Source organism: Protopterus annectens, chromosome 2.part2 (assembly GCF_019279795.1).
Source record: "Protopterus annectens isolate FY-2018-M chromosome 2.part2, PAN1.0, whole genome shotgun sequence".
Lineage (NCBI taxonomy): Eukaryota > Metazoa > Chordata > Ceratodontiformes > Protopteridae > Protopterus > Protopterus annectens.
In genome coordinates, this window is record NC_056730.1 from 157,399,546 (window position 1) to 157,415,367 (window position 15,822).

A 15,822-nucleotide genomic window follows, 5' to 3' on the forward strand; every position below is an offset into this window, starting at 1 on the left:
TACCCCATGACATTTCTTCCACCTGTCCCTCACCCTGTATCTCTAACGAGCAGGTCATATATGCCCTCTCTAAGGCCAAAAATACCGCATCTGTGGGTCCTGATAACATACCAGACTGCATCTTACATGAGCTCCAACAAGAACTAGCAACACCACTGGTTACTCTTTTCAATCATAGTTTAAGCACCAGCTTCGGCCAAGCTCAGTGGAAAACAGTCACTGTTATCCCCTTGCACAAAGTTGGTGCTTCCACTGACTTCGGGATCTATACACCTATTTGCCTGACTAGCCTTATCTGCAAGGCCAAGGAGAAAATCACTATGGACCTTATCAACAAAGATATAGGTAATCTCCAAATACTTGAACCCTACACAGTTTGGATTTGTCAGAGGGAAATCATGCCTGTTAAAACTGGTGGACTACTTTGAGACCATTATCAGAGCCGTGGACGAGGGAAAAACTGTTCATACAGCCTACCTGGACTTGGCCAAGGCTTTTGACATTATCCCCCACTCAGGGACTGTTGACAAACTCACCCAGCTAGGAGGTATCAACCATTATATCATTAGGTGGTATCAACCATTATATCGCTAACTGTCTCACCGATAGAACCCATACAGTAAAAATAGGGTAATCCACCTCCAGTAGCAGACCCGTAACCAGTGGTGTTCCACAGTGATCATTCCTGGGACCTCTGCTGTTCAGAATATATTTCTTCAAAGTACGAGCAAAAACTGAAGGTCTGGACTGGTCATAGAATCTCCAAATGATGTCAGCATCCTACAAGAAAGTCTTATGCACAAATAATTGGTTCCAAAGTCATGGCCTTAAACTCAATGCAGAAAAAAATGTATTATCCCTTTTGGTAAGAACAATGTTCCAGCTAACTTCCACATCAATAGAAACACCCTAAGCACTCAGTGGTGAGAGGCCTGGGCACACAAGTTGACAGCAACCTTACTTTTGATCATCATGTCTCCACAGTGGTAAGAAGGGCATTCCATATTGCTCATCTCATAAGTAAGGGCATTGCCTACAGAAAAAAGAAGTTATAATATCCCTGTACTCTTCCCTCATCAGGCCAATAATTGAGTACAACACCCTTTTGGTATGTACCTTTCCAAGCACCTGCCGCAATTGGAGAGACCACAGAGGTTCCTCACAAGGAAAATTCAAGGTCTTCAGCATCTGTCCTATGTGGATCGGTTGAAATCACTGGCACTTTACTGTGTTTCATACAGACTACTCAAAGGCAATCTCTACTTTGCTTGTAAGGCAATCTCTGACTGCTTTATTGGAAATGCTGCATATCCATAACTTCAGTGGCTCACGGGATACTTGCTCTAAAGAACTTAACCTGGTATGTGACTTTAATAGAACCTGTTGGAGGGAAGGATTTGTCTCCCAGAGGTTACTACACCTGTGGAACAGACTGCCAATTAATGTAAAGCAGACCACCTCTTTGATCATCTTCAAGTACAATCTGTACGATTAGATGGGTAACTGTAAATTCACCCCGGGGGTTCCACCTGTGTTTCTCTTGGACAGGGACAATAAGTGCTGATCTTATTAGCAAGAGCAGAACTTGGCTAGGTTTGTATGGGCCCTAGGGCCATTAGCCTAATAATGTTCCATGATCCTGTGGGTATACAATGAATAATCATTTTCCACAAACTGCTGTCTCCAACTTTTAATACTTCACCCTTCTGCCACAGTTTTTTCAGGATCAACTCTTTCTGCTGGCATGTTTGCATCTTTATTAATAAAAGTCTTGGCTGTTTTTTCATGCCCGTATTTGGAGTATACACACTGTGTGCCTTTCAGTTAATAGTAGTTCCTGCTGTGTAATACTAGTCCAGGTACTTATTTGTGCCTTCATAAAATTAATACAGTGTGTTCCTTCCAGATGTCTTTCCATATCACTGTTGCGGTATTCTTTACATAACAGATCTCTTGCCAAGGATAGCCCAATGTCCGGCCAGTATACTAAAGCTTTTAGTACTTGTAGGCATTGTATGTCACACATATGCTCCCTACAGATGGTATAGGCCATGAATGTAATGCACGGACACAGACACTCAGAACTACTTTGCTGCCATTCCAAATGCCATTGTTGGATGTTGGTCTGACCACCCTTCTGCTGTGCTGGTTACCAAACCGTGTTTTCAGATAAGTGCTTCATTGGGGTTTCTTCTATTTCTTCACATTTTTGTTATTTTATTCATGTCATCCTAAAAAGGAAAATGTCAGGTCGAAGGCAAATTCCCATAAAGAGCATCCTGACCAGTGTCTCTCTTGTTTGGGTGCTTCTCACGATCATACACAGTGCTCTATCTGTCAGGCATTTGTGCCTAATGCCCTTCATAGTCGTCTCTCTTCTCTGTCCATATGCCTGGAGAATCAGCGTCTTAAGTTGTTGGCTCAAGGTGCTATGGCAGAATCCTCCTGTCCTGAGTGGCAGCTGTCTGCCAAGAAGGCCAAAAAAAGTTCGGTCTGATCCAGCTGCTGTCTAGCCTCACCCAGGCATCTTTTTTGAGGCTGGTGAAAGCCTGGTGGACCTACTTGTTGTTGATTTTTATTTTTCTACAGCGATGACGTTAGAGGCCAACATGGATCAGGCTTTTCTCACACATCTTGGTGGCTTTTCAGATGTCTGCTCCTGACATTGATGGGACCTTCAGCTGATTATATCCAAAGGACTGAGGGGGGATCCCTCAGATCTTAGTTAGGGAGGAGATACCTACTACCATTATTGAGGTGTGCCAGGGGTCTGACCCTCCAAGGATAGTTCAGGCAGACATCCTGCAGAAAAAGAAACAAACAAGCATATTTCCCCTGTTGTTAAGGATCCCCAGTGTGAAAGACAGGATTTTATTCAGTGTTTATTTGATGCTTTGATGGCCTTGAAGCCTCCTCAGATGGTCTCTGTTCTGGCTTCTCCCTGGTTTTCTACTCCACTCATGAGGGCAAGGGAATTGGATTGCTCATATAAGGACCTGGACTCGGGGGGGGGGGTGGGGGGGGGATATTTGGATTACTCTTCCTAAGTCTGTTCCCCTTAGGACTGTGGTTCAAAGGAGGAAGAGACTGCAAGTCCAGATTATCCCCTGAAGGAGCTGTCCTTTGGGGAGGCCATTGCCCGTATGCTGGATTACTTTAGGTGGAATTGTTCTCAATTTTCTGAGATCTACAGATAGTCTTCCAAACAGTCTGCTGTTTCTCTTCTTCTGGATGCCCTTCTGATGTACTTTCTCAGCAGCATCTGTAGTCTGACCATACCTCTCAACCTGGAAACATCAAAAATCTGGACAAGGCCCATGAAAAATAGGTACAAATCTGTATGCTGATTAACATCTAATTTGCATACATATTATGTAACCTGGATCTAGCCCTGTTTTCTGCATTAGTTAGTTTCCCCTTCCTTCTCCCACCATTCTCCCAGGATTGTTCTAACAGTCATATTTCTTATTACTTTCTTTTCCCAGCACCCCCCCCCCAGTAAATTCTGTCTATTTCCTCTGCCCAGTGTGTAATTTTACAGTCTTGAGCTGTACCACAATCGATGGTGTTCATAGTTGTTGCCCTTAGGAGTAGTGAGAATTTATGCTGGCTGGTAACCTTACCCTGAGTAGTGCTCCATTCCCCGGCCCGGCTCCAGTTCTGTTCCTTTCCTCATGTTGCTGGGCTCGCTGCTGCCATTAATCCCGAGTCCCACCTCTGCCATTAATCCCAGCTCATTAGTCCTGCACCGTGGGCTCGCTGCTGCCATTAATCCTGGTGGGCTCCTGTTCTCCACGCTGCTGCATTAATCCCACCATTAACTTAACCGCAGGAAATGATGATGTGAACAGCCAGCCGGAAATGATGATGCAAGCTCCTTGAGCTCAATTCCGACTGGCTGGTAGCCTGACGGCGCTGACGTCATTGTGCACATGATGACGTCAGCTCTGACAGCGGGATATTTTAAAAAATTTAGAAAACAAAAAGAAAAAAATCGGAAATGAAGGGGTGCCACTCTGGAATCGTGGCACCCCTTCATTTGGACCCCAAAACTCGGTAGAAACCGAGTAATTCGGAACGGTTGGGAGGTCTGAGTCTGACTCTCAGCCCCCTCTACTTAAGAAGCCAGATAGATTCTCTGAAGTGCCTGATAGTGCGAATTTCATTATAAATGCCCTTCTGCTGACTTTTCTGTACTGTCAGTCTCCTCTGACAAGCCAGCCAAGATATTGCCCTTTAAGGACAGTAAAGCTATGGAAAGGCTTGGCAAGAAAGTTTACACTGCTGCTACATTATCCTTTAGGGGCATCAACTGCTAGAGTCATATGACCAGGTATGTAATGGCTTTCCCGTTCATAGGTTTCTAGGTTTCTTCCCTTTCTGGCTGTGAGGAGAAGGCTTCAGCCCTTTCCCTGCTGGGGTCTACTTCTCAAGTTGCACACCACTCAGTCAAATGCAGCTGTAGTGCATGCTGATGCCTCTTCTAGGGTTGCTGCCTTTGGTTCACTTATGAGGCATTATTCCTGGATTTGTCTTAAGGCTTTACCTGAAGACATTAAGGTCAAACATTTGGGTCCTCCTTTGGATAATAAAACTCTTTTTGGATCTGCTGCTACTGAAGGGCAAAACCTTGCAGGAGCCGAGTCATATTTCTGTTTCTCCTATTACTGAATTTCAGAGGGATTGTCCCTCTTAAGTCTGCATTTGTTCATAGGCAATCTTGCTGTCCTCCTAAGAGCAAGAAGAAACTTCTAGTCATGTAGTTCCTGCTTTCCTGAAGAAGTTGTAGCACAAAAACGACTGATAAGGAACTGATGAAAAAATAAACTGTGGGTTAATTTCTATAGGTTATTGCTTATTAATAAAGAAGGGAAGCATGAAAACTAGATAGGCCTGTATTTTCTTCATTTATGGGCATTATTTATTTAGATGTGATGCATAGTAAAGATAGCGTTGTGTTTTATTACAGACAGTGTCAGTTAAATAGAATGATGATGTGGTCTCAAAACTGATTAAATTAATGATTTATTTTGTATTTCTATTTGTAGATAAGGCCATATGTTGGATGCTTGATACAGTATTTACCCCTCCTGTGGAAACAAAGTGAAGAGCACAACATGTTGCGGTGTGCAATCCTTACAACACTAATTCATCTGGTTCAGGTAGAATTTAAACATTTTTATTTGTGTTTTTGCTCTTAATAAAGCTATTTTTTGTTTTCTTACAGCAGCACGGTGGTACAGCGGTAGCGTTGATGTTCATTGTGTTACCCTGCTGCAGTCCTCACACTTGGGTTATCCTGCCGTCAGGTGGTCCCGCAGTTAACCTGAATTTCAAAGTCTTGGTCCGGCATCGGTTGCTGTTGCTTCTTCCCTGACGTCAGTGCGCCAGGGGTATATAAGAGGCATCCAACGCCATTTTCTTCAGTCTTTCTTGCCGCGCGGTGCCCGAAGCAGAAGCAGTTCGCAAGTGCCGGTCAGCCGACACCTGAGATTTTCGATTCGAATTTCAGTCCGAAGTCTTCAATAAAGCTAAGTACCTCGTTGGGGAACCTTTTCTTGCCTCAGTCCGATGTCAGAAAAAGTTAACAATTGCATTTCTTGTGGGAAGCAAATATCTCATAAGGACTTCCATTCCTATTGTATTCCTTGCCTAGGCCCAGACCATGACGTCACAGGTTATCGGTTTTGTGCTAGGTTTAATAAACGAACTATCAAACGCCGTTTTGACTTCGCACAACATTACTTTGGTAGGAAATTTAATTATATCATGCCATCGGAGCAGCCGACGACTGGCATGCATAAAAAACGCAAGGATAAGGACAGGCAGCCTAGGAACAAGCCAGACTCAGAGGCCTCTGCTGGGCCTGTCGCCGGTTCTCCGGTTTTCAATGAGGCGCCTACGCAGCCCTTGACGACCACAGAACTGGAACCCCAGACAGCTGCGGATTCTCAAGCGGAGTCTGCTAGGCAGACGCAGCCATCTTCATTAGGCCCTTCCAACACCGGAGCAGAAGTAGACCCCGGTGCAGTGGAAACACCTTCGGTTGCAGAAGGTGTCTTCAAACCGACTACACTCACCATTAAATCTTATGCTAAGTTTAAAACTCCTTTAAAACCAAAGAAGACTGTACATCAGTCTACAGTGCAAGGCCCCATGCCTAAGAAACAGATGCTTAAGATGGCTGAAGATTTGATTACCCTAATCAGGGGTTCCCATCCCCCTCCTGATAAAAGACCAAGACAAGAGGAGGAGTATGCTTCCTCTGACCAGGTCTCAATTTCCTCAGATTCTTCTGAGGAACAGGATTACACTTTTCCACCTTATGAAGACTCTGATGCTGAAGACTGTATTCCCTCAGCATCTCCCCCTGAAGACTACTCCTTTGGGGAAACTTTACATACCATGAGGGAACATTTCCACTGGGAAGGCCAGGACTACTCTGATTCTAAGAAAAGGCTCAGAGTTCCTTTTACTACCCCAGCACAGACCTCTTGCTATCCCTCCAGTTTTAGATATTGTGGATGATGTTTACTTGGAGTCTAGTCTAAATCCAGACTCTCTACCTCCTGCTCCAGCCAAACCAGACAGATACTACAGAGTACCTGACTCTCACAAATTCCTTTATAAAAGCCCTATGGCTGACCCAGAAACAATTTCCCAGGGTCCTAAGGGAGCTAAAGCTTCTATGGCTAAAAATCCTGTGCCCTCTGAAAGGGATTCCAGAGCCCTAGATAGATGGGGAAAGGAAATATACAACTCAGCAACTCGGACTATGAGAGCATTAAGTTGTCAGTTTCACATGCTGAAATATCAGCAATTCCTAATGTCTCAATTAAAATAAAAAATTAGCACACATACTGAACAGTCTGAATTCAAGGAAATGCAGGATCTGTTGCATGCAGCTGAACAGGTGGACAAACATACTTTACAATGCGGATTTGATTCATTGGAAGCTTCCTGTAGAGCAGATGTTACTGGCTCTGTCATACGTAGACATGCTTGGTTAAAAGAACAAACCCTTCCTGATCATGTTAAAGCAAAATTATTGGATGCACCTTTACAGCAGGATGTATTATTTGGTGTCAAAGCAGAAGAGGTTTTAAAGATAATGGAGGATAAGGCAAAGTCTATGCAGACGGTCAAGGATTTTTTGCAGGTACAACCCCCTCGTTTCAGCAGAAACTGGCCAACAAAAAACTGGTCCTTTCCAGCTTCTGACAGATCACAGAGGGGCAAATGCAGATGCCCAAGGGGCAGAGGTCAGTCACAAGGCCCTTACAAACCTCGCCAATGGAGTACTGCTACCCAGAAAGGAGAAGAAGACAGGCCCCAAGCTAGCAGAAGACAAACACAATGACTCAGTCCTCAAACTACCAAGAAAAATCTCTCCTGGCAGCTCCCTTGGGAGGAAAATTAGAATTATTTGCAGACAACTGGCACATCATCACAAAAGACAAATGGGTCCTAAACATTGCCTCTCAAGGATACAGATTCCACTTTCATACCTTACCAAGGATAAAAGGAATGCCAAACCTGCCACCAAATCAATGGGCGGAGCCACAAAAACAAATTACAGCTCTCATGGACATGAGAGCCATTCAGCAGGTACCTACACAGGAGCAAGGACAAGGATTTTACTCAAGACACTTCCTAGTTCCAAGAAAGGACAAAGGATGGAGACCCATTTTGGATCTTTCAATTCTGAACACCTATTTGCAAGTACCAAAATTCAAGATGCTAACACTACAGCAGCTTCTTCCCATGCTGGGCAAGAATGCTTGGCTAGTAACGTTGGACTTCAAGGAGGCATACCTGCATGTCCCTGTTAGACAAAATTGCAGAAGATACCTCCGCTTCATTGCAGGTTCAACGCATTATCAATTCTCTGCACTGCCCTTTGGCTTATCTACTGCGCCCAGGGTCTTCACAAAATGCCTGGCACCAGTAATTGCATACTGCAGACAAAGAGGAATTCAAATATACCCATACCCATACCTGGATGACTGCCTTATTCAAGCAGAAAGCAATGAAATTCTTTTAAAGCATCTGGCATTTGTCAAACACCTTCTAAGTTGCCTAGGGTACACAGTAAACGAAAAGAAATCAAAACTAGTGCCCTCACAAAACATAATATTCCTGGGTGCCAGCTTGAATACAACGGCCCAGATGGCTTATCTCACGCCAGACAAGCAACAACAGCTGACTCAGTATTTCAAAATAATGGCAACAAAGACCCAACTCCCTGCAAGAAAAATTCTGCAGGCCTTAGGATTCATGGCATCTTGCATACTACTAATACCATTTGCAAAACTGCATATGAGGAAATTACAATAGTACCTGAAAAGCGTATGGACACAGCACAGCCACAGCTTGGAAACAATGATACCACTCATTCACTGCCTTCAACAGGAGTTTCTATGGTGGGCACAGGCTTGTCACCTCAACAAGGGTCAGCCTTTCACCTTACCCACAGCCAGGCAAACTATGACAACAGATGCATCGGACTATGCCTGGGAAGCACACGTGGCAGGACAGTGCATTCAGGGCAAATGGACTACAGATCAAAGGCATCTGCATATCAATCAAAAAGAAATGCTAGCAGTACAGAATGCCCTAACAGCTTTCAAGGACCTCTTACACCTAGGGCAACTAATAATAAAGATGGACAATACCACAGTAATGTGGTACATAAACAAGCAAGGGGGCACACATTCCTACCCTCTATGCAGGCAAGCAATAACCTTATGGAACAATGCACTGTCTTACCAGGTTCAATTACAAGCATAATTCCTGCCAGGAAAGAAAAACACATTGGCAGACGACCTAAGCAGAAACCTCATGGATCCACACGAGTGGAAACTAGATCCACAAGTATTTGCAGTGATAGCTCAAAAATGGGGATGCCCAGACATAGATCTGTTTGCAAGCCCCCAAAACTACCAACTTCAAAAATTTTGCAGAAGGACATTCCATCCACAAGCTTGGAAAGTGGACGCCCTCTCATTCAGTTGGAAAACATTAACAGTGTATGCCTTTCCTCCACTGCCTCTTCTAGCAAAGGTACTGCTGAAAGTCAGATTAGAGAGGCCACAAATGATGCTCATTGCACCAGACTTGGCCACACCAGCATTGGTATCCAATTCTAAGGAACATGGCCCACGGCCCACCATGGATTTTACCACAGATTCCTCACCTGCTCACCCAGCGAGACAATCAGATTCTACACAGCCAGCTCAAGACTTTAAACCTGGCTGCATGGCAAATTACCTAAACAACCAGCCAACACCTCTATCCAAAGCAGTTATGGATGTCATTGAGGAGGCCCAGCACCAGGAAAGCCTATTCAGACAAATGGAAAAGATTTTGCACCTGGAACCAGGCTAAAGGCCAAAATCCCCTTGATCCAAACATTCCTCAGATTCTACAATATTTAACTGAGATGTTGCACAAAGGACTTTCCTTTTCATCTATTAAGATTCACACCTCAGCAATTTCAGCTCATTACAACACGGATCCTCCTTTATTCTCACATCCACTCCTAAGACAGTACCTCAGAGGGGCTGAGAACATAAGACCGCCAAGGAGAGCACCAACACGTACTTGGGATCTCAACTTTGTTCTGGAAAAGCTTACACTGCTGCCCTTTGAACCAGCTTTTTCAGCTGATTTAAAATTTCTTTCATGGAAAACTGCCCTGCTACTAGCAATAACCTCAGCTAGAAGAGTCTCAGAGCTACAGGCACTAATGGCAGTGGAGCCTTTACTCATTTTCCATCAAGACAGAGTCTCTTTACGAACTAACCCTTCCTTTATGCCAAAGGTGGTATCCAGTGTGGCCCTAAACCAAACCATTCATTTGCCCACCTTTTTCCCAAATCCCCAGAACAAAGGAGAAAACTCTTTGGACATTCACAGGCAATTACATTACTACTTGGATAAAACTAAGGCTTTCAGAAAAACTGACCAGCTCTTTGTAGCCTATGCTACAGGATCACAAGGAAAAGCTATCTCAAAACAGACCATTTCTGAATGGATAGGGCATTGCATACGTTTCTGCTACACGCATCATGGGAAACCGGTACCTGCTAACATTAGGTCCCACTCCTCCAGGGCTACAGCTACATCAGCAGCCTTTCTCAGGGGAGTGCCAGCCAAAGATATTCTGGAAGCTGCAACTTGGAGTTCAGTGCACACCTTCACCAAACACGATCACTTACCTCTATATTCTAAGACTAGAGCTGGTTTTGCCTCTACAGTTTTGCAGGGCCTACTAGCTTCTTCTAACCCTGTTTATCTCCACCTCCCATCCTTAGCTTTGGGATTCAACCCAAGTGTGATGACTGCAGCAGGGTAACACGATGAACATAGTACAGTTTTGTACCTACCATAAATGTAGATGTTCGAGTGTTCACCCTGCTGCAGTCCAGGTTACCCTCCCTCCATCCCATCTGCACTAGCTGAACTTATCTATACCACTCTATCCTATATAACCTCTGTGGTGTATTTGCTTGTGCCTAAATGTGTTGTTTTATTTTTATCTATATATATATATATATATATATGTATATATATATAATCTAGATATATATATATTGCCTACCTATTGGGGGCACCTGACATCTGGGGCAAGCAATACTGAAGAAAATGGCGTCGGATGCCTCTTATATACCCCTGGCGCACTGACATCAGGGAAGAAGCGACAGCAACCGACGCCAGACCGAGACTTTGAAATTCAGGCCGACTGCAGGACCGCCTGACGGCAGGATAACCCAAGTGTGATGACTGCAGCAGGGTGAACACTCGAACATCTACATTTATGGTAGGTACAAAACTGTACTTTACCTCACAGCAAGAGGTTCTCCCGTTCGATTCTCGGCTTGCCTTGGGAGAGTGCCTTCTGTGTGGAGTCTGCATGTCCTCCCCACGGTTGGGTAGTGTTCGAAAGACATGCGTGCGTAAATGGGTGTGCCTTCGTTGAAGGTTGGGCATCGAGCTGGCACCTCGGTGTTTCGTAAAAAATCTACTGCCAATCATTAGTGGGCTGGAGTTTCGCTGTGGCGACCCCTTACCGGGAAAAAGCCGAAAGACAAACAACAGCAGCAGCAGCTACCTGCATCCTGTTTGCGTTATGTCTTTTATAATAAATATCTAGACCTTTTGTAACTAATGAGACAAAACTGTTTTTCTAATTGTACTGTTGTTCACTGATGACATTCCAGATGTGTTATCACCAGTTGTTTTTTTGTTATTACCAGTTTCTATACTTATTACATTGTATTAATGTCTCTTTAGCTGTTTTTTCTTACTTGTATTGCAGTGGCTGTTGCTTAATTATTTTATTGTATTTTACTTTAGTTATGCAATATTTGCTTAATTGTACTGTGGAGCTTTTCTACCCAGGCCTCCGTTGAAAAAGGGAAATAGCTCAGTCGGACTACCCCAGTCAACAAATGTCAAATAAATATTTTCAATCAATTAAAAAACTCTTAGCAATGAATTATAATTATTTGCAAATTTTACTGCTTTTCTAAAGTTAGGTTAATTGTGGAACACAACATTAGCTGTTATTGGGTATACACAAGGCCTAGCATGTTTGTTGCATATTTGTATGTGTAAATTTTGCAAAGTTCATAAAGTACTGACTGCAGCTTTAAGTGTATCAACACATCACATTAAATAAAAAATATCTTTATTTAATTAACATTTGTTTACTCGGAAAGTCAGACTTGGAACAAAGCCAGTTTTCAGCAGAGGCCCAGGGAAAAACCTTCCAGATGCATGTCTTTGTAATACTTAAATAATTTGATGTTCTTACCTGTTTGGTCCTGCATAGCTTACAGGTTGGACATATGAAGAGATTTAATAGTTAAGCTCCCCCCCAACACGCACACAGATGCGTATACACATTTTTGATGGTTATAACAGTGTTATCATTACAACATTCACATTAATCTAGTGGATTTAGCACCTTGTGTTTTAATGCAGATGTTTAATGCATTGAGCTAAATCCTGTAGTCCTGAGTGTGATTTTTTTTCTGTCTCCATCTGCCTACTGTCTGATAGCAAACATGTCACTTGGCCAGACAGTAGTCCGAGGTCCTCCATGAAAAGAAGCAGTAGTGCCTAGTGGCCTTTCTCGGTTAACACATATAAAAAATAAGACATTTATTTCATAGTCATTTTATGCTTCATTTTGCTTATTGGAATAGAGTGTCAATACTCCATTGAATCTGTTGAATGTTTGTGGCAACTGATGTATCTACCTGCAGTTCCTTCTGTTATGGAACATACCTCTATAAAATGCCTTGTTTGTTTTTGTCTGTAGTTTTTGTGAGTGTCACTGTAACTGCCTTGATTATTCATTGAGCAGTGAAAACAATGAATTATTGCTCAGCTCTTGAACTGTGCTGGTGGCTTAGAGCATATGAAGTCCTGACTATGTCTTTGGTAACATAAGATAAGTTAGCAGGGTTGGATGCTTCATAGCACAGTTAAGAGGATGCGTATGCCCATCCTAGGGGAGGAGAGGGGTGGTCCCCGGCTAACTGTTGCAGGCACTTCCAATCCCTATCACTGTTGGGGGTCATGGACAGTGTTGAACATGTGGGAACTGGTGCAGGCATGGCATAAGGATGACCACACAATCCAGTGCCAGTAGCCTTTGTCAGAAAAAGGAGCATGTACATGGACATAAAGATAGTGGGATAGGCAGTCCCTGCAGTGACATAGTTGCAGTAAAGTTCACTAAAGGATATGGGTTAAGGCCTCCACACACACACAATAAAATGTACTGGCATTGATGGAATGCAAGTGACTGCACCAAAACTCACTGATGTTTGCCTGGAAGACAGCTGATCCAGACATTTCTTGGTCCTGAGGATATGAGGGAAGAATCTTAACGTCTGGGGAATGAATGGACTGGAGTATTATAGGTGAGTACGATAGGGGGTGGCTCAATGGTCAACATGCATGAGGAGAAAAAGCCCCCAAGAAAAAAAATAGTTATCTCAACTCTTTGATTCTCATTGCTCTTCTGATGGAATTCCCAGGTTTTCCTGATCAAGTTTATCCTTTAGTATTTTATTCCACATTATCTCAGCTTCTAACAATGCCAAATCAGTTGGAGTTGTGTAGAATTCTGTTGTATATATCATCTGTTTAAAATATATATATATATATATATATATATATATATATATATATATATATATATATATATATGAATACTTTTGAAAAATAATACTTCCACACTGCCATAGTAGTTAAGTATAAAATATTTTGTTAGAATGTTTAATGCATTAGCAGGAATGTATGGCATAGGTTTAAGTCAGTTGTGGATCAGAGCTGAAAAAAATTAAGTCTTTGGTTAAGTTATATCTGTGGGTTATCCAAAAGGTAGGGGAAATGTGCAGATTAGATGGGCCAGTTGATACTTATCTGCTGCCAAAATCTGCATTTAATATTCTTGCATACATTTTTCAGTGATGTCATGGGGGTGTTCAGAAAGAAGCATCACATGACTGTACAGCAGTATGTAGCACGATGAAGATAATGTATCTTGGCCCATTCACATGGGCATAGAAACACTGCATAGCTGTTACAGAGGTACAGCTGTGAGGCCATAGAAGGGCTACACAGCAAAATGCCAGCTCTTTTTATTATATAAGTAGGAAGGAAGGGGGGGTTGTAGGGCAGTCAGAAAGTGGAAAGAGCAAATAGAGGAAGAACACTGGGAATTGATGAGAGTTTGAAGGTGACAGAATAAGTGTGTGACCAGTACCAATTTTTATAAGAAATGTAGATGGGGAAGGTAGCATAGGGGATGGGAAGAGTAGGGTGGAGGATATAGAGATGTCATCAGGGGCAGACACACAAAAGTGTAACATAGACAAAAACTGATGGCGAGGTAGTGACACAAAAGAAGGATGACAGTGGAGATATGCAGACTTATAGTGGATGGACAGCTGGTGATGGGGAGGACTGGAATATATATGGGATAGAGGGCAACACACTATGAAGGGGAGAAACATGATGGAAGATAGTGTGGGGTGAAGGTGACCTGCTAAGCTGGCATAAAAAGGAACCGACCCAGATTGATTCTAAGCGACAAAATACACTGAACCCACAGACATCGCCAGTATTCTGGTGTCCTACAAGGTGGAGCCTGAGCCTCTCTTCTGACCCTATTCTAAGTAAGCCCTGACTAGCTTGAGCAGTGCTCTGCAATGGATGGGATCACCATGGAGCTCATCATCATGGGCATTTGGGACCCACTAGGGACTATTATATCCACCCAGTTTCTTTGTCAAGGGCAGATCCTGCCTTTTAACCCTGTTGACTTACTGAAACAAACAGCAAAGACAGATGAGAGGAAGGGAAGACACAGCCTATCTGGACCTCTTGCTGAGGCATTTTGACACAATACCCATCCTACTTCAAATAAGCTATCAGCCCCAGCTAATATAACCCTATGTCACAAGATGATGGGTGCAAACTGGTTGCTGGAGCCATCAGACTCGAAAACCGGTCACAAAAGTGGCATCCAGGGTTCTGTCCTGGGACCACTCTTGTTTCTGTATATACTTTCCGGTACAGGCAAGCGCGTGGGGACTATGGCTCACCAAGTTCGCAGAGCGACTGCAAACTGACACAAACATCATTCAAAAGGTCTCACAGAGAGACAGAAGACAGTGCCAACTGCCATGTACCATGGTTTAAAAAAAAATGTGCCAAAATACCCTTGGCTACCCAAACAAAAAACCACATGCCCCCCACAATTACCACAATAGGACAGAGAGTTAAGTATTAGGGGACCTAGGGACCAGTTGACCCAGTCTTCTCTTTGATAATCTCCCTTGCATGCAAAGTGGTTAGACCTTACCTCATAGCCCACCACATCACGAAGGGTTTCACATCTAGATCAAGAGAGGTAAATTGTGCCTTTATTCATCCCTCATCAGGCCGAATACAATGCCTTTTTTGGGAAGTACCTTACCCCGACACCTGCAGCAGCAAGAAGAAAAAAAAGTAGTCACCCCAAGAGGATCAAGGGTCTCAAACAGATGCCATATGCTGGTTAACTAAAAAAGCAATCTCAGTTGCATACCTACCTACTTTTGGGGCGATCTATGCCTGACATACAAAGCTATGTCAAACATCCTCTCCTCATCTAAAAAAAAATCACTTAGAGCCACGCTCAGGGACTTGAACCTCAGCATCTGGAGGGACAGGTTCATAACAGAGGCTCCCTTCGCTCTGGAATAGAATTCCAGTTCATGGAGGCAGAGCACCTTCAAGAAGAATCATATGGATGGGATGGGGAAATGGGGTTTGTAGGAGGATTACTCTGTGTCACTACTGAACAGGCACAGTAAAGTAAAACCTAAAAAAGGCACAGTGCCACTCAAATCAGAGTGGCGTAAGCCATACAGAATCGGGCTGGCTATAAATTGCCCCAGGGCAAGTTATCCACCCTGATAGCTGTCATCATGGGTGGGCTGTGCCTCTCATAACCTGATGGTCAAGGCTGGCTCCTTTACTCAAGCAGCCTCATGAAGAAGTGCTCCAAAGTGCCAGTGCTGGTATCAAGCCACTAGTTCACTATGGCTCTCACCAGCTGCTGAGCATCTTGCTGTGGATGATCCGTGAGGTCCCTTTGTCGGTCTCCAATGAGAAGCCAGTGCCAGCTACCAGTGAAGTAGTAATGGAGGCCACAAGCAGATCCTTTAGATTACCTTCTGCTTATTGCCGTTCATCACTTTACAGGGATGCAGGCCAAAGGGACTGCTGGAGACCCATCATGTGATGTTGATGGCCAGT

At 43.6% G+C, this 15,822-nt stretch overlaps 1 protein-coding gene across 1 annotated transcript in view; it reads left to right on the forward strand.

Annotated features, from left to right (window-relative positions):
* IPO11 (importin 11) overlaps nucleotides 1–15,822 on the forward strand; it is a gene marked incomplete in the record, with an annotated part of 3,749,854 nt that overhangs the window by 1,809,521 nt on the left and 1,924,511 nt on the right. The window contains 1 exon segment of the mRNA XM_044063824.1: nucleotides 5,049–5,162. Within this exon segment, the coding sequence (XP_043919759.1) occupies nucleotides 5,049–5,162 (114 nt within the window).